We start from the raw sequence: 20,047 nt of genomic DNA, 5'->3' as shown, positions 1-20,047 counted from the left end.
GTCACATGAAGCGTGAGGCAGATTCCCATTGAGAACAATGGGACGTTAGTCAGTGCACAAATTCCACTGTGTGAATGAGCCCCTAGGGGGGCACTGTGGCTGTCACTGTTATGAGGGCACTGTTATGAAGGCTTTATTGGTACGGGCGCTTTCCTGTTATGAGGGCACTGTGACTGGCACTATTATTGTTCCAGTGTGTCTCTCAATGTGTAAATTTCAGCCCTGTGCCCGTCGGACACTACGGGTTACTATGGCCCTGTAGATGATATTGGGGCAGGTGCTGTTTTGGGGACATTGGCCAGGAATTACAGGGATAAGGACAGTCTAATGAAAGGTCATTTTGCAAAAGCAGGCAAATATCTACAGATTCAAGCACTGTGCACACAAATGATTGTAATAGTTCCTATATGATGTGTTCCAGGGCCTCATTACCACAATTTTCCCTCAGCAATGAGATTAGGTCACTTCTCTCCATTTTCATTCATAATTACTGCTACTTATCCCTTTAAATGAAGATGTCATTCGCTTCGGCTATTTCCGGAACATTTCGGCTCCTTTCGTCAATCCGAGACGAGTCCTTCTCGGTTATTGCTTTGAGGCTGGCGAGTGGCCACGCCCACAGAACTAGGCCTCGTCCAATCAGAATGCAGGAACTAGGGCAGAGTGCGTGTGTGTGCAGCGAGGGGAGGGGGAGCGGGGGCAGCTGGCACATGCGCAGTTCACCTCTTCCCCCGCTCCGTGCTGTGTGTGTGATGTCTGGGCTGAAGAGTGGATTTTAAAGATGGCCGGAGCGGCTCCCGTCTACTGTGTCTGCCGGCAGCCGTACGATGTGAGCCGGTTTATGATCGAGTGCGACATCTGCAAGGACTGGTTCCATAGCAGGTGAGGGGGTGCTGTTGGAGCTGTAGGGGTTCTGGGGGGATCCGACTGTGCTGTGAGCTTAGGGGACGGCTGGGACATGGAGGATAATAACAATAAGGTGGTCTCTGAGCTAGTGAGAAGTCAGGGCCCAGACGGGCAGCGGGCACACTAAGACATCCTGACTTACCATGGGCCCTAAACTTCCTGGGAGGAGTCTGTGCCCAAGATATTGGGGTACCTCGACCCTTGTGACCAACTAGAGCCCCCTAAAATCATGACACCCCCCAAAAAAGTAACTCCATTCTAATGTCTGTGGCTTCTTAGGTAGCGACAGTAAAAGTCAGCCCCCTAAAAGTAGTGTTCTGTTTGTTTATAGCTGCCCCCCAAAACTGTTGACTTGACATTGTGCCCCCTAAAAGTAGCACTTTGTCTGCGACTATAGTTGTGCCCCCCGAAAGCAGCGCCCCAGTGCATTGTAGTTGTCCCCCAAAAGTTTTGGCTTATAGGTACCCTGATATGTAGTCATGCCTAGGTTATTGTGGTGACCTGCCAAGTGACCCCAAAATGCAACTCTCTAAAGGATGGCCATGCCCAAGTAACCGTGACAACTTCTCAAGGTTATTGGTGCCCCTTTTACAGAGTGGTCACGCTTGGGTTATAACAGCCCCCCCAAAACTAGTGACGTCTTGTTGTTGCCCCCTTTCAAAAATGTTACAAAGTCATGATGCATCTAGGAACTAAGTGATCCTTAGGGTCATTTGTCTGACCCCACTGAATATATTTGCTAGGGAGTAGTGTTCATCTGGGGGGTTTATAGGTGCACCCCAAACATGGTGACATCAGAAGGGTATAGTCCAGTAGTAGATGAATGCCCCCCATTTGGTATAACCTAGGCAATGTGGACATATCCTAGAGAGGGTTCTAAGGGCCCCCATTACGGTGTGACAACCATGCAGTGTGCCTGTCAGCCGTGGGTAGAAGTTGTGAGTGTCGGTAGTCAGTGTGGGTTGCACTGCTGTAACATGTGCGATGTGACCTTTCCATTGCTTGCTATGATGACAACAATGAGTGCGGCAAGGTGACAACTGTATTATCCCCTCCTACAGTCAGACTTCACTTTACTCCACACCCATGGCTGTAGACAATGGATCGTCATAACCCACATTCCAAGTGCACTTACTTCCCCGGAGTCTTTTGTTTGCCTGTTATGTGATAACTTTGGCGGAGTGGACGGGTCACTTAGAAATGACAGATGGGAACTTTGTGGACAGCGATCATTAGGGATAGGACATCAGACGCATGGTCTGGAATAACGTCCCACGTGGGCTTGAGCAGACAGATCGGAGATCTGACATTGTAGGGATTTTATATGTGTGATGCTGGTTTATGGCCCTTTAAACAAAGGAAGTAGTTGAGGGATCAGCTCCCAGCCCCGCTGTCCCTAGTGTCCCTATCCACTTTACCCTACAGGTTTTCCCTTGGTTATGGCAGCAGACAGTTGTGTTTCTTTTTATTGTGTCGCTTGTTTTGCTCTGCTCTGGTTTCAGCTTTGTTTTCAGGCATCAGGCCGGGGGTATTTGCTCAGACGCCGGGGGAGGAGGGAGGTTGTGATTGTAAGGGGAGCTCCTGATTGACAGCATGGCTGTGAGGACATTTAAATCCTCCCATTTAAACAAAACAGGGTGCACTCGGCTGCCCCCGGTGTCCGCAAACATCAATTACAGGCCAGTGTGACAATACTCTTGTCCTGGCCTCTTTCATGATGTTTGGCTGCCGTCCTATTGTGTGTTTGTGTTATTGTTTTGAGCGTAGGAAGAATGTGCTGTGTCGTAATCAAGGGACGGGATTTATCCTCGTTGTGCTAGTTATGTTCTCAGTGTTGTGTAAGAGACTGGGCTTGTGGGGCTTGCAGAGCGCAGTGTCTGCTGCAGGAGCTTTGCCTGGGCTTGTTTGGCTGATATATTTTAAGTTGTGACTTTTGGTGGGATTATAAGTTTACACTGGCAGTTTCTTTAGTGTGAAAGGTCTTTGGTAGCTGGTTCAGAAGATTTGCAAGTGGCATGCAAGAGTTTAGTAAATTACTGAAGTTTTGGCAGGAGACGGTATGGGAGCCGTTGCTAGTCCCTGGTGGGCGGGGGCTGGCGCTGGTCCCCGGGGAAGGTGCTGGCGCTGGTCCCCGGGGAAGGTGCCGGCGCTGGTCCCCGGGGAAGGTGCCGGCGCTGGTCCCCGGGGAAGGTGCCGGCGCTGGTCCCCGGGGAAGGTGCCGGCGCTGGTCCCCGGGGAAGGTGCCGGCGCTGGTCCCCGGGGAAGGTGCCGGCGCTGGTCCCCGGGGAAGGTGCCGGCGCTGGTCCCCGGGGAAGGTGCCGGCGCGAGGGGGAAGGTCCGGGCGCGTTGGCTGGCGCTTCTTTCAGCACATACTCATTACCTTGCACCCATACATCATCTAATGTCTTAGTTTTGACCCAGGACATTGACTCCTCCAGTTCTGTAACTCTCATTTGCCAGTTCTCTAGTTTTTAGTTTTTGGGGATAATGTAATTTATTCGCGTATGCCTGTGCCCGGCAGCAAAATTGAAGAGCGTATGCTCTGGTGCTTTGACAGCAGAACCGCTCTGGTGTGACGGGAAGTTTCTCATTCTTTCAGATGAGATGTTGATTCTGCTCTCGCTCATTGGCAGAGGCTCCAGCAGTGTTTCTGATTTAAGACTAAAAAGTGGATTTTGATGATAACGCTTTATGGTGCATGGTGGCGGTGCCAGGCATACTGATGATGGATGCCTGTGCCGCATCGGATTTTATAAGGCCTATAATATTTCCACAGTTATAAATTTTCAGAATGTGTTTTGTTCTTCCTATTTTTTCATGAAAATTAAGTAATTTAAAGCTAATAGGGGATATTGGATGTTTTATATTTGGTGATACATGGTGGTGAGAAGCAACGCCAGCCCAGTCAGGTGGGAAGTGTGTCCCAGGAGCCCAGCCATGACCACTCTCCCCCTTGTCACTGCCCTGTGCCTGGCTATAGTTGGCTGCAGCAGGAGCCTCCCCCTCTGCCCTGTCTTTAGTAGGACACAGTCACACCCCTATATAATTACCTGTGTATTCTTTGTGGGATTTCTACAAATCCTTTTTCTAGGTTTAGAGTTTCCTTAATTGGGTCCATTCACACGTCCGTAGAATGTGTCCGCACCCGTTCTGCAACTATCCTGAACGGGTGCGGACCCATTCATTCTCTACGGGGCAGGAATGGATGCGGAAAGCACATAGTGTGCTGTCCGCACCCGCATTTCTGGAGCGCGGCCGCGAACTTCCGGTCCGCGGCTCCGTGACAAAAATAGAACATGTCCTTTTCTTGTTCTTGGGGTTGCCCACTTTCTGGTTGACCAGTGTGTTTGTCAGATGACTAGATGCCACTTACTAGTATAGCCTTTGGTGAAATTCTACACCGTTTTCTAGATTTCATAAGCTATGCCCCCTTGTATACAAAGTCTTTTCTGCTGTCCATACAGAGGTCCTGTCCATAAGATGTCCACTGATTGGAGGGTCATGTGACCAGGCAAATCGCCTCCATGTGATGTCCCCTCCATTTAAATAGACTGCATCTGCACTTGCACTGTTGGAAGTTTAGTGCAGGGGCAGTGTGCTTGAATGGAGAAGACATCACATGGAGGGTCATGTGACCAGGCAAATCCCCCTCCATCAGTGGACATTTTAGGGACAGGACCTCTGTGTGGACAGCACAAAAGACTATAGAAATATAGAAAATGGTGCAGAATTTTAACAAAGACTATATTAGTAGGTGCCATATCATCATCTTACAAACACGTTGGTCAACAGTAACCAGAAAGTGACCAAGCCCTTTAAAATTTAGTGCCATCTTGGAATCCAACTGTTTGTAATGACTGTGGTCTTCAACCTTTGACAGCCCAGCTCTTGCAGAGCTACAGCTCCCAGTATTTCTGCATACAAACGTACTAGTGACTACCCATAGTGTGTATGGCAGCTATCCTGGTTGTCACCAAGCTTTCCCAGGCATCGCTACGACTAAGAAATGTAGAATACAATTTGAAAGGACTTGACAGAAGAGAGCGGCAGGAGGACTTATATTTACTGGGATTTTCTTATTTTGTGCATTAGACCTTGCCCTACCCCTTACAATACAGTTGTTCATCCGTACGATACACCCAGTGTGCTGTCTGTGGAGCTGACTAGTAGCCCTGGGTATCCATGAAGGTACTGTAATCGGCCTTTTGTGTGTTGAAGAGATAAAGGGCTTCTTTTGATGTTGCAGAAGGAGATAATCCGTCATCAGTTCATCCATAGAATTACACTAGCCTTCTGTTGTCTGTCAACAAAAAAATAAAAATCCCTGAATTTGGTGCAGATCGCCCGTTGGCGAGAATAGAATTTAGGCGTTTAAAATGTTGCAATTAAGGTGGAAGTCGCCTTAAAGGGGAATCTGCCACCAGATTTATGCTGCCGTGTCTGAGGCCAGCAAGCGCTCTGATTCCACTCCTGGGTCGCTTTCTCGCTATACGCGTCAAAATGAGTTCAAAAGATGTACTCCCCTCATGATTCCCGGCCGCCGCCATTCAGACTCTTACCAGGTCTTCACTTCCTGGTCGTAGCTGAACACACAGGAAGTGCCCAGGTAGGCCTGATTAGCCAATGACTGTCCCTAGTAGTGACCCGCCTCAGCCAGTGATTGGCTGAACAGGCAGCTCCTGCTATTTCCTGTGTACTGATCCTGAGTTACATCCTGTATTATACTCCAGAGCTGCACTCACAAATCTGCAAGCTTCAGAGCAGAAATCACCCAGCATTCTCTGCTGATTTAGTGTAGAGCATGGATGTCAAACTCATGGCCCTCCAGATGTTGCAAAACTACAACTCCCATCATTCCCTGATAGCTGTAGTATGCCCATGCATGATGGGAGTTGTAGTTTTGCAACAGCTGGAGGGCCACGAGTTTGACATCCCTGGTGTAGAGCTTGCACTGGTGTTTTTACATTCTGGAAAGTGTCATCTTTACATCAGGCTCTGAACAGTAATCCTGTAGGAATCTATCCCCCCCCCCCCCCCCTGAATTTTCTAAGGTCAATTTTTTTCTTAAAGTTGAGTGTGTACTCTAGGAAATGCCCTGATGTATCGGCTATTGTGAGCCAAAACCAGTAGTGAAGCCTACTCAGAGATCAAGTATAATAGACAGATCTGGGCCTGTTCTGTGTTTTTGACCCGAACCTGGTTTTGACTCACAATATCTGATGGTAATAACTGACCGAATAACTGAAGTGCGAACTTGGCCTTAGATGGAGGCCAAAAAGTGTACCAAACCGTTTTTAACATGGAAACCTGTAGGTTCCGGATGCTGCTGTATGGGATTGGTCACAGGCCTCCGTTAAATGTATGTGTTGGTAAGCTCCAGTGATGTCACTGTGCGTATACGGACCGGTATCTCTGGAGCTTCCCCAGGTCCATGCCAGCTTCTGCACTGGCAGAGGCGCAGTAAGTGACAGTAGAGCACAGCTCCCACCGCATGTGCCATGTAGTCATCCAGAAGTTCAAGTGTCATGTTCTTCTTTGCCTCCCACACCAGCTCCTCAGAGTAGGACTGTCTATCCTGCAGCCATAGGAAGTGAGGACCTGGGCTGTGCACTTTAACCTCTCCCCCTTTGCAGGAAGTATCTGCTGATATATGGTATTGAAGGGCTAGTACTGTGACCTCTCCCAATCTCCTCACACTGCAGCTCTACAGTCTAGGAGGGGACACGTGGATAGTCCACATTTAGGCTACTTTCACACTAGCGTTCAGAGCGGATCCGCTCATATAATGCAGACGGTGGCTCCGTTCAGAACGGATCCGTCTGCATTAGGCTCCTTTCACACTAGCGTTCGCTGGTCCGCTCGTGAGCTCCGTTTGAAGGAGCTCACGAGCGGACCCGAACGCAGCCGTCCAGCCCTGATGCAGTCTGAATGGAGCGGATCCGCTCAGACTGCATCAGTCTGGCGGCGTTCAGCCTCCGCTCCGCTCGCCTCCGCACGGACAGGCGGACAGCTGAACGCTGCTTGCAGCGTTCGGGTGTCCGCCTGGCCGTGCGGAGGCGTGCGGATCCGTACGGATCCGTCCAGACTTACAATGTAAGTCAATGGGGACGGATCCGTTTGAAGATGCCACAATGTGGCTCAATCTTCAAGCGGATCCGTCCCCCATTGACTTTACATTGAAAGTCTGGACGGATCCGTCCGAGGCTATTTTCACACTTAGCTTTTTTTTGCCATTTTAATGCAGACGGATACGTTCTGAACGGAGCCTCCGTCTGCATTATTATGAGCGGATCCGTTCAGAACGGATCCGCCCGAACGCTAGTGTGAAAGTAGCCTTATATTGTCAAAAAATGTCTAAGTGTGAAATTAGCCTGAACGGATCCGTCCAGACTTTTACATTGAAAGTCAATGGGGGACGGATCCGTTTGAAGATTGAGCCATAGTGTGTCATCTTCAAACGGATCCGTCCCCATTGACTTACCTTGTAAGTCTGGACGGATCCGCCAGACTGATGCATTCTGAGCGGATCCGCGTCCACTCAGAATGCATTAGGGCTGGACGGAAGCGTTCGGGTTCGCTTGTGAGCCCCTTCAAACGGAGCTCACAAGCGGACAGCCGAACGCTAGTGTGAAAGTAGCCTTAGACAGATAGGATTAGTATGATGGAAATTGCCACTTATGAGCCATACTTCCAGTGTAAAGCCTGTATTACACTGGTCCAATTTTTCAGCAGATAATCGCTAAGCGTTTGTTAGCGATCATCTGGCAGTGTAATACTGCCGCTGATTGCCTGAGGAACCAGCAATACAAATCTTTTGACATGTAAAAAAATGATCACTTGCATCCAGTGGTGTATCTTGGTTTTGTGCTGCCCTAGGCGAGACTAAACTCGGGCACCCCCCCTAATATAAATTTGACCCACCCCTTCCTGTCAAGGCCATAAAAATCATATATAAAAATCTGTAAAATACAAAGTATGTGTGTCAGAAGTTGCACTTTTTAAATTTTTAGAATAATGATACAGGCAGCCATTTTATTTAATACATTTGTACTAATTTCTGTGTTGGTTGGAGGGGGGTGCAGGGCAGTATTACACAATCTTCTACACTTACCTGGTCCTGATAACGAGACGACACACGATTGTCACTTCCGTTCCTGAATAAGCATTTTGAGGATAATTGTGGTCCTTTGCTACTTTTCAAGATACCTAAAAAGACATCCAGTTCTACATTTACCATGCCCAATGACCACGTCCCATCAGAAGATAGCAATGAGGACTCGGCAATGGTGTCTCCTAGCTGGACCAGAGGCCAGACCAGTACCTTTGTGTAAAATGATGGGCGCTGGGCACTTCCTGAGGTGCCCGGGGATGGGCACTGATTTCATTGCTCTCCTATATTACTGCAGGTGGGCACAACCAGACTTTCTAACAGCAGACTCTACCATGCAGCCCAGCATCTACATGCTAGGGTAGAAGGTCAGGGCTCTCCCTGGGGGCATCTCCCCTCATGTGCCCCCCTGTGTGTGGCTTTCAGAGGCTCCATAGTTTAGGCTGCAGATGGAAGAGGAGGCAGCAGCAGCAAAGTAACCCCACAGTCCTGGGCAGGCCACCATGCACGGGGCACAGGCTGCCTACACAATGTCATCTCCAGGGCTTACACTGGGGACGTGCGTGCGGCCATGATGAGCTGCGGGGCTGTTTGTCCCTGGGGTGAGGACATCACATGTGACAGGTCCCCTGGCTACCACACTGATGCAGCGTCCATGGTCAGCTCGTCCTGTCACCTGTCTCTGGTGTCTCCGTGTAGACGCGGCTGGAGCTTGAGAGGAGCCATCACGTGCGGGCAGCCCCGGTGTCAGTGCTGGGACAGGCGGGAGAGTGGGTGTTTGTGCTGCACACTTCCTCTCCCCTCCCTGACAATCATGTCTCCCCCTCCCACCCTCCATGACAACCCGCGCTCACCTCTCCCTGGGGCGGCTGCCGGGCACACATTGCTGCTGTCCTGTGCCGGGGAGAAGGCTACATGGCTGGATGTATACTAATGGAGACAGGAGAGCTTGTGGGGCTCTGCCAGGGTATTGTGTAACTATCACTAAGCAAACAAGGCATTTTGCCGCCCCATTGGCAAGTGCCGCCTTAGGCAAATGCCTTGTTTGCCTCGTGATAGATACACCCCTGCTTGCATCATGGCAGATTGTGGTATCTAAAAACGATCTGCTGCCGACAAACCACTATACAGCATGGGGACGAGCGATGGCATAGCCATTCCTGTTTTAATAACTTCATGCATTCCCCATGTAATAACAATTCTGGAGCATCTATGCTTATGGCTCCATGTTGTGCCTTTCCTGTATTATTTCTACTAGAAGTTCTGAATGGATTGCCAGCAGTCTGCAGTAAGGGTACATACATGAAGCTATTAAATAGGCATGTCAGGAGTGGTGAAAGGTCCTCTTTAAGGCCTAGTTCACATTTACTGATTTGGTCAGCGATTTCAATCAGTGAGCCAAAACCAAGGCTACACATAGATAATGTATAAGGCCTCATGCACACAACCGTGCTCTTTTTTGCGGTCCGCAAACCACGGCTCCGCCAAAAAACGGAAGCCGCCCGTGTGCCTTCCGCAATTAACGGAACGGGCTGCCCATTGTAGACATGTCTATTCTTGTCCGTAAAACGGACAAGAATAGGACATGCTATATTTATTTTTTGCGGGGCCTCGGAACGGAGCAACGGATGAGGACAGCACACTGAGTGCTATCCGCATCTTTTGCAGCCCCGTTGAAGTGAATGGGTCCGCACCCAGATGCGGACCCAAACAACAGTCGTGTGCATGAGGCCTAATGGAAAGATTTGCACCTTTTCTGTGTTTTTGACCCACACCTGGGTTTGGCTCACAGTCCTTAAAGCATAACTGTCCCACTTAGACCCTAATTTCAATTTTCATATATGTAGTTACTAATAACATGAAATTCCAGAATCAGTTACTATTAGACTGACTTACCCCATATTTAGTAAGATTCAGCCCTTGGCAACCAGTCTGCATAAAACTGCAATTTCACTATTCCGTTAAGATGGCCGCCACTGCCTTCACCCCGAGACTAATCCCGCCTGCCCTCACTAGCCAGTAACAATAGCCCCCCAAAAGTGTCAGTAACCACAGCCCTCCCCCTAAAGGGTTAATCTCCTGCAGCACAAAGGGGTCCTCTTACCACATGTTGCTTTCATTGATACACTGAGCAGACGGCAGATCTCCCTTCCCTGGTCTGCGCTGCTTCCACTCTGCATTCTCCAGCTCTGCTGAGTGAGGGAGCGTCTGCCAAGCGCAGGGACAGGGAGAAGTGCACACAGCCCAGGCACTGTTATCAGCTGCTGGGGAGGACCTGGCTTTAATCATTTACTTACAGTCCCTGGCTGTCTGTAATCTGACCTTGCACGCTGCCTGCTTCTGCGTCCTCCGTCTATCTAGACCATGCCTAGCAACCCTATTTTAAGCACAGGTAAAAAAACTGTGGAATTAAGGGGTAATTGAATACACAGTGAAAAGTTTAAATAGGGCCACCAAGGAGATATTAATCACCACAATCCAATACAAAAAAATAATAATATATATGACAGTTATACTTTAAAGGGGTTCTGCACTTTGTTTAAACTGATGATCTATCCTCTGGCCTGGGCAGGGCTAAGCTCCATTCAAGTGAACAGAGCTTAGCCGCGCCCAGGCCATTGATGTGGTGTCGGACCCCCGCTGATCAGATGCTGATGATCCATCCAGAGGATAGATCATCCATTTAAACAAACTGCAGAACCCCTTTAATGGAAATCGCTGATAGTGTGAACTAGACCTTAGGGTCTCGGAGCGCTGTCCAGCTGTCACCACCAGCTACGGAGAGCTTCAGAAGGCTCCGTGTATGACGGTGTAGGTTTACCATAATGCTGGAAAGGGTTTTTGCTGGATGAGAAGAAACCCTTGGTGTTCACCTGTACGTGGAGAGCAGGAGGGGCGATCCCACTGGTCATGTAACGTTGGGATGCATTGGGTTGCTAATCAGCGAGTCTTATGTGCGGCGGTTGCTGTGTGTGTATCCGCATTGATTGTGTGTGTAAACGACACTCGGAACCAATTGCCGTGTAAATATTTAGCGCGCTCTCAAAACGGCATCTCGCCGCAGTTGTGCTCTTACATAATGTCCCACCTGCTGCCTCGTATGTCATTTGCATTTTTTCTCGCTTTACAGAATTATGATGAGGTCTTCCCATTAGTGACTTTTTTTTCTATAATCGTCATTTGCTTAAGCAAGTGTCTAATTTCTGTTGATTGCCGTCAGGATTCAAGTGCAGAATCATTTCAACACGTTTCCATACATGGTGCAAGTAATAAGGAGCCTTAATGACTCCGAGCTCCTTCATCTGGCGTCTAGAATCCCAGCTTAGAGCGGCATACAGTCAGGTAGACTGTTTCTGGCCACACCAGAAGCCCATCATCGGGAAATCTGTAGACATTAATAGGAAACAACCCAAAAAGTTGGGCACCAGCAACATTCCTGGGTGCAGTGGCTACTTGGTCAATCTAGTACCAGACTATGGGGACTGTCGGGCTGCTACTAGTCCAGCAATGATCCTGTATGCAGTGTTGGTCTCCAACCTGTGGCTATCCAGCGATATTGAACTACAATTTCCAGCATGGCCTGAGAACCACAGGTTGGAGACCACCACTGTATACCTTGAAATTGCAGTTACAGAGCGGCGCAGCTTCTGTCCGACAGTGTATGTTACAGAATCACATGGCCAATGGCACAATTTGTTTTCTGAAAAAAGCAGGAGGCAGGTTGGCAAGAAACACCCAAAACTTTGCTATTATCATTTAAATTTTGGGGTTTTCTGTTGAGGTTTATCGAATTTCTTTCACTTTTGGTGACCTCTTATATTAGGGGCTCATTACTGAGTCAGAACCTGGGCCCGTTGGAATATCCTCTGGTGGGCCAGCCGAATTGTACCTGACTATAGTCTGCACTTTAAGGCTCCATTCACACGTCCGCATTTTGCAGACCCATTCATTTCATCGCACTTCCGGGTCCGCAATTCCATTCCCGAAAAAAAAAAATAGAACATGTCCTACTCTTGTCTGCAATTGCGGACAAGAACAGGCATATTCTATTAGTGCCGGCAATGTGCGGACCGCAAAATGCGGAACGCACATTGCCACTGTCTGTGTTTTGCGGATCCGTGTGAATGGAGCCTTAGGGGTTTCTGTCACTAGAATTAACCCTATTAAACTAGCTGACATTAGCGATGTGCTAATGTCAGCTGAACCTAACTAGTCTATTCCTAGTTTTATCTATGCCCCAGTTACTCCATAAATGTAACTTTTATAATATGCTAATTAGCCTCTAGGTGCAGCGGGGGCGTTGCGACTGCTCCTAGAGGGTCAGTTCTCCCACCTCTGGCCACACCCTACTACACTAGATTGACAGGGCCAGGCAGCCTTTACCTCCAACTGCCGGCCCTGTGCGCTGGGGAAATCTCCCGCCGTTCAGTATTCGGCGCAGGCGTAGTGAGAAAGCCAGCGAGCGCCCTTCACTCACTGCGCCTGCGCCGAATCCTGAACAGGATGGCGCAGGCGCAAGATTTATACGGCAGACAGGGCCGGCAGTAGGAGACCAACGCTGTCTGGCCCTGTCAATCTAGTGTAGAAGGGCGTGGCCAGAGGTGGGAGAACGGAGCCTCTAGGAGCAGTCGCAACGCCCAACCCCTGCACCTAGAGGCTAATTAGCATATAATAAAAGTTATATTTCTGGAGTAACGGGGGCATAGATAAAAGTAGGAATAGGCCAGTTAGGTTCAGCTGACATTAGCACATCGCATGTCAGCTAGTTTAATAGGGTTCATTCTGGTGATAGAAACCCTTTAAGGCCCCTTTCACACGAGCGAGTTTTCCGCGTGGGTGCAATGCGTGACGTGAACGCATAGCAGCCGCACTGAATCCTGACCCATTCATTTATTTATTTTTTCACACATCAGTTCCGGATGCAATGCGTTTTTCAATGATGGTTGCTAGGAGATGTTGTTTGTAAACCTTTAGTTTTTCATCACATGCATTAAAACGCATTGCACTCGCACAGAAAAAACTGAACGCAATCGCAGACAAAATTTTCTAAACTTGCTTACAAAATGGTGCGAGTTTCCCTAAACGCATCCGGACCTAATCCTTCACTCTCATGTGAAAGAGGCCTAAGGGTTGCCTGAAGGTGAAGATTGTAATAACAAAAAAAAAAAAACAATGCTCACAAGTTGGACACCTGTTGACTTCAGCGGTTAAGTGCCCTTCTGCACATGTGACCACTGCAGCCAGTCACTGGTCCCATTGGTATATGGCCCATCACTACTGCAGCCAGATACACGCAAATCGGGGGGGGGGGGGGGGAGGTAGAAGAATGGTGATGTTGGAATAGAGTTAGACGGAGGCCCAAAGGGATGGTTATTGGTTTTGCTACAGTTCCTGATTTTGGCCATGTTTGTCCTTGACTCGGACTAACCCTTTAAGATTTGTGCCTTCCACGGGAGTGAGTTCCAGCCCTGAGGGGTTTCCTTTGGACCTTGGTTGCTGATGGAGGCTTGAGTAGGAGCTCTTCAGTCATAATACCTCTATGATTTGTTACAGGCTCTTTGTGCAGGGAGTCGTCACGTAGCCGTTGCTGGGCGTAGGTAGCAGGTGCACTGGAAATGATGCTCGAGAAATTGTTTCCTGCAGTCCTGACGAGGACTTGCTGTTTGGTTTCGGAGCTGTGAACAGATTAGACTGTTTCACTTCACGGTCCCTTGTGGAAGCTATTGTCTAGAAGTGAGCTTGGTGGGGACAGAACACAACGTTCTTGGCGGATCACTGACACAATTGGTTGAGGTTTTAGGTCTGACTCCGGCTGATTGCCAGCTTTTGGTCAAGGTATGTTGTATTGGCAGTAGTCCCAGGTTAGTGACTGTCTCCCCTCCCAACGCCTGGCGCTCAGAGCATGGCCTCTCAAGTATCTCACAGAGAGTTGATGGCGTAATTAATTTTTACTTTACATTCAGTCCCCAGTTACCCATTGGAGAACGACGACGGAGAAGATGAACTGTCAGAGCTTTTGTTCGCGTGACAGATCCATTTTGCCACCTTTTAAACCGACTCCCGCTTCTGTCAGTGCTATTTCCATAACTTCTGGCTTCTTACAAATCCTTTTTTACTTCTTTATATTTTTATTATGTATGTTTTAAATGTTTCTTTTCTTTTTCCATGTATTTGCTTGACACAGTGCACGTTACTTACATGCCTAATGAAGGCATGTGTTCTCTAGGAGACTTTACGACTCTTAACCCGTGCTGCACGCTGCCAAGCATCCTGTATGACCCATTGTAATATAATCCTCCGCGCTTTGTTCATGTGCAGCTCAGGATCCCGCACCTTGGGGAGACACGCGGTCAGTCCTGGCTTCCATTTAGGAATGATAGAATAAAGCGTCTCCTCTACTCATCTTCTGAATTCTACGGTATTTATTGCACCCCTAAATATAAGTAGTGTGGACCCGTTGCTTGCTTTTTAAATATATATATATATATATATATATATATATATATATATATATATATAATATAAATTATTTGGCTGCTCGGCCGCTGATTCTTTGAATTCGTCCAATTGCGGCTTATTTCTGTGGCGCACAATCGGCGGTCCAGCGTTCGGATGCATATGGATTGAAATATATTTAATACTTTTTCCCGGCAGCACTTTAATTGTCGGTAAAGCGCTTTTGAATGGCCTGATGAATCCCGCTGTCAGCGCGGTCATTGATCTCAGAGAGAAAATTGTACCTTCCTTCCTAGCGTCTTAGACCACAGCTGAACCAGGACCATAGATCAGCCTTGTGAGAACATTGACAGCAGCGTTTTGTCTATGGCTGATTTATATCCGAGGCCTTTATGGACAGGAAGGAGAGACTTTTAACCCCAGTGGATGCTATTTCCATGTTTTAGACTCAGGGTGGGCCCAAATTAGAGGATCAGACTGCCCTCTGCATGACGTTAAAAGGCTGGTGCATCTTGTAATGCTGGTTTGTGATGTTCCTCTTTTATTCCTCATGGAATTGTAACTAGTTGACAGCTTGGTGTTATTTCCAGTGTTGGTATGTAGGGACGCAGTAACCAGCTCCAGTGCCAGAACTTCACAGCTCCTTCTATTGTGTGTAGTGGACGGAGCCCCGGTTGCTGCAGGACAGCTGATTAGCAGGGGTACGGGGTGTCTGACCCCCACTGATCAAATATTGATGAGGGAGGGTAGGCCAACAAAACCAGAAAACCCCTTTAAGGGTCCATTCACACGTCCGCAATTTCACGGTGTGCTGCCCGGATCCGAAATTGTGGATCCGCACTTACGGGTCCGCAATTCCATTTCCGAAAAAAAAAAAATATAGAACATATCCTATTCTTGTCCAAACAAGAATAGGCATTTTCTATTTAACTGCCGGCGATGTGCGGTCTGCAAAGTGCGGAATGCACATCGCCGATGCCTGTGTTTTGCAGATCCGTGGATCCACAAAACACACACAGACGTGTGAATGGACTCTAAAAGTGATCACTGAATGCTATTACTTATTACTAGGACAGTAAGATTTTATGACCATGGGCAGTACCGCTATGGGTGGCAAGAAACATCATCTGCCAGGTTGTGATTCTGTGGCTGAGCGTATAGGGCACAGCATTACAGTGACAATGGGACATTTATAATAATGCTCACTTGGCTTATAAGGGGTCCACACACATTAGATGACCATGGGGCTGGCAGTATTCATAGCTGTGCTTCCCAAAAAATCCCTACTGCATGGCCACCCTTTTTTTTTTTTTTTTTTTTTTTTTTTTTTCTTTTTTTTTTTTTAAGCAGCTGATTTTCCGGAGGGAAGCGTTCCTTCCCAGCATTCGCCTGCTCATCAGTTAAGGAGACTGCTGGTATTACATGCAATGATCTCCTCCACAGTATGGGCAGCAGTGATCACTAATGCCTTCGCTCGTCCCCATACAGACTCGTTTGCCAGGAGCGGAGCGTGATTAGAAGGCATGATGTTCTTCCGGCAAACAATGATTCTGGTGACTGCGCAAGCGATCAGATCATCTGACAAATAACCGCTAACGAGTGTTTGTATGAATGGTTTTAAAGAGATCTTAAAGGGGCCTATAGAAAGAAAAATGTGTATTCAGACAGCTTAGATATATGGTTATCTGGATGGAAAACAATAGAGCTCAGCTACTTTAAAGGGGTTGTCCTACAAAAAATATTGTATCGTTTTCAAACCAGCGCCTGGATCTTAATTCTTTTGTAACGGCATGTACGGTAATTTAAAAGTGAGATTTTATTCAATAAAATCTCAGTCTGTATAGCGCCACCTGCTGTTTGCTTTTTGTAATTTCTCTGTCCTACTCACTGAGATAGGATGCACATGCTCAGTTCCTTCCTTCAGCTGCTACAGAAAGGGCATGCCCCCTAATCTGCCAGCTTGAAATAAATCTAGCAGAGCAATGAATGGGGAGATCTCTGGATCCATGTGAGTTACAGGGCTGGTTCTAGCTTTGTTAGAAATATATGATGTCCGATTTTCATTTTTACATAATTCATGGAATGACCCCTTTAGAATCAACAAAGATGTCCAAAGAATGTTTTCAAGGAAGGGTATTTTGCCTAGTTTATTAAAGGAATGTTCTAGAAAATGGGTGTCTGGTCTGTTTGCTAACCAGTAACCAAATGCCAGTCGCCCGTTGCCTAGCAACAGGGGCAACTAGTAGTTTGGTGAACATGCCAGACTCCGTTGTTCCAATGTAGTCACCAGGCTAGTCATATTGATGGCTGCCATTCACAGGGCTATAGATAGGAATGGATTATAATATGATTAGTTTTTTCCTAGTTGGGGGGGAGTCTTGCTGCCAGAGTCTCGCAGTGCTTGGGCCCAGAGGGCTCCTCATAGTGAAGGCTGTAATAAGGAATGTGACATTAAAGTGATATACAGAGGATGCCTGAGGGAACGCAACTGACTGTATTGTCTCGGCTTCCCCATTTTACTGGACACAATTTCACAAGGCTTTAGCTGGCCGGGCCTATTGCGATATATTTGTAATCGCTCTTCAACAAATGAAAGGGCCGACCTGGGTCATGACGCTGGAGTCCTTTTGGTTTTACATTGTGTGACAGCCCACGATAGGGTCCGATTTGCCTGGTGACTGAACATGTGACAAATGATGGATCTGGCAACAATCTGTTCTCATCAGAGCGGCTTGTTTTGCTGTGGTGTGTTCTGTTCTGAGGGATGCAGTTGGCTTAGTCATCTACCACTGTTTTGTTCTTGTAAAAAAAAAAAAAAAAATCTGATTAGTACTGCCAGGTATTAGTGCCAGTTCAGCCTTCAGCTGAAAACCTGAGGCAGGCTATATTAAAAGCTGGGGTTGCTAGGCAGTGTAACCCTGGAATTACACTGCGCTGATGGCAAAGAACATGTAAAAGTACCTTGCCAACGTCCTAACTGACCTCTATTTCAGTCATTATTAACCAGATTTTTAAGGGCTCATGCACACAAACGTATTTTTTTTCCGTATACGGACCGAAAAAAAAAATTAGGTTACACCATGTGCATTTAGTTTCCGTATGTCCATATTTCCGTTCCGCAAAAAAATAGAACATGTCCTATTATTGTCCGCATTACGGACAAGGATAGGACTGTTCTATTAGGGGCCAGCTGTTCCATTCAGCAAAATACGAAATGCACATGGACGTCATCGGTATTTTTTGTGGATCTGTTTTTTGCGGACAACAAAATACATACGGTTGTGTGCATAAGGCCTAAGGCTAATGCTGTCTACACACAAAAGTCGGACAAAATTGCTGACGTTGTTTGAAAAATCAGTGTGAGCCATTGTTTACGATGGCCGACTTGTCTGCAGGAATGTAATTGGCCAGGTTGGAAAATTGGCTGATACTTTATGTGTATGGCTTGCTCAGCCGAATTTGGCTGACCGTTTGACATTGTGCTCATGGACCAGATAGTCAGGTTTTTCTTTAAAAATGGACTCCATGGTTGGCCAGTTTTGTCTGGCATGCTGCTGGTGGGATCATTTGTATGAATGATCCCATTGATGAATGACTGGCTGCAATGCCACTAATTGTAGTCTGGTGTATGACCATCTTAACCTGCCATGGAGATTTTTTTTGACATCTTGAAGAGCTGATTGTACTGTAGAGCAGAGCTAAAGTGCCCTTTACATGGGCGGACTATCAGGGCAATTAACAGGAGGCAGTGTTCCTCGGAATGCTCCTTTCCAGTAATTTCTCTGTATAAGGGCTTGTTCACACGACCATGTGAAGCCCGTGCTGTGGACCGCTAAGCACGGGAACCTGCCGTGTGGCAACCGCATAGGGATCCCGGCCCCATTCAATTGAATGGGTCCGCGATTCCTCAGTTCCGCAAAAAGATAGAGCAAGCTCTATCTTTTTGCAGTGCAGAAGCACGGAACGGAACCTCTGAAAGCACTTCGTAGTGTTCCGTTCCGCACTGTTCCGCATCTCCGGATTTGCGGACCCATGAAAAGGAATAGGTCCGCATCCGTGATGCGGAATGGCCACGGAACGGGACCCGTGTATGGCGGATCAGCAAATGAGGTCTGCAGTACGTGCACGGGCTTCACACGGTTGTGTGAACGAGCCCTAGAGGCACTGCTGATCACCTGATGAATGAGCAAATGCGTGATTGCTGCATGTAAAGGCAGCTCTCACCTCCACTCATAATGAGGCAATTATCGGGAGTGAGTGCTTCGCTCCTAATAATTGTGTGCACGCGGTTGACCCATGTTACAAGCAGTAGTTGTGGATGCACTTTAAGGGCTCATGTACACGGCCGTTGAATGTGTCCGCATTCCCAATGATACAGTGCGGAACGGAAGGCCACTATGAAGTGCTTCCGTGGGTTTTCTGTCCATGCCTCCGCAACACAAAAAAGTAGTGCATGCACTTTTTTGAGGTGCGGACCCTATTCAAGTGAATGGGTCCACATCCGCAGACGGTGCGCACACAGTCAGTGCCCGTGCATTGCGGGCCGCTTTTTTTTTTCCTCAGCGCGGGCCTGGCTTGCACACATTCGTGGTGTTTGAGCCCTAAGGGTTCATGCACACAAACATATTTTCTTTCCGTGTCCATTTTTTGTTTTTTTTGTTTGTTCGGACTGTATGTGGAACCATTCATTTCAATGGGTCCGCAAAAAAAACGGAAGGTACTCCGTGTGCATTCCGTTTCCGTATTTCCATTTTGCCAAAAAATAGAACATGTCTTATTATTGTCCGCATTACGGACAAGGATAGTACTGTTCTGTTAGGGGCCAGCTATTCTGTTCCACAAAATACGCAATGCACACGGATGTCATCCGTATTTTTTGCGGACTGCAAAATACACACGTTTGTGTGCATGAGGCCTAAGGGCGTTATCCCAGTATTTATCCTTTAACACCCTATACAGGGATCTAGACTTTGCTGCAGGGAAGCTACCAGGCTGCTACCTCTTGAGATACTCCCAGTGTGTTAAGTGTCTGACTCGTAGGGGTAAAAGATACCAGTGTGAAGCACCGAAGGGTCAGCCAATATCTGTAATGTAGAGATGGGCCTAAGTCAGGCAAGGCAGCATACAAGCATTTTTGTTAGACAAGTCCAAGATCAGGGCAGGCGGCAGAAGGACAATCCAAGTAACAGGCTAGGATTACAGCAGGTAGTTGGGTGGGAGAATGTGGTACAAGGGTGGTCAGATGGAGTACACCTTTGCTGGTTACTGGAGACTAGTAAACCTAGACTTCATGTACCTTGCTGCTGGGTAGGGTGCTTTAAATACTCTGCAGCCGGTTATTGGCTGGAGAAACATTTGGGCTTGTGTACGCTGGCCCTTTAAGAGGCCAAGGGTGAGTGCTAACTATAGAACAGGCCAGCAGGCCAAACAGAAGATGCAGAGGCTACAGCTTGCACACCATCGAGGATGCGGGCAGCTGGCAGCGCCGCCGTCGGTAGAGTGGGACAGCAGCAGGCAGGGTTAGTAGCGTGGCCACTACCTGCGGGGGCAGTGGTGGGCCCGGACCGCCAGTGCAAC

At 47.9% G+C, this 20,047-nt stretch overlaps 1 protein-coding gene across 1 annotated transcript in view; it reads left to right on the top strand.

The window, feature by feature from the left end:
* Positions 1–751: 751 nt before the first annotated feature.
* The window catches only part of KDM7A (lysine demethylase 7A), a 79,164-nt gene continuing 59,868 nt past the window's right edge, over positions 752–20,047 (top strand). Inside the window, exon 1 of the mRNA XM_044271983.1 lies at positions 752–882. Coding sequence (XP_044127918.1) covers positions 782–882 — 101 coding nt within the window. The 5' untranslated portion in view covers positions 752–781. The remainder of the gene's footprint in view (positions 883–20,047) is intronic.

This window comes from Bufo gargarizans, chromosome 11 (genome assembly GCF_014858855.1).
Source record: "Bufo gargarizans isolate SCDJY-AF-19 chromosome 11, ASM1485885v1, whole genome shotgun sequence".
In the NCBI taxonomy this organism is placed as follows: domain Eukaryota; kingdom Metazoa; phylum Chordata; class Amphibia; order Anura; family Bufonidae; genus Bufo; species Bufo gargarizans.
The sequence above is the reverse complement of the archived record's forward strand: the minus strand, read 5'-3'. Positions and strand labels throughout refer to the sequence as shown.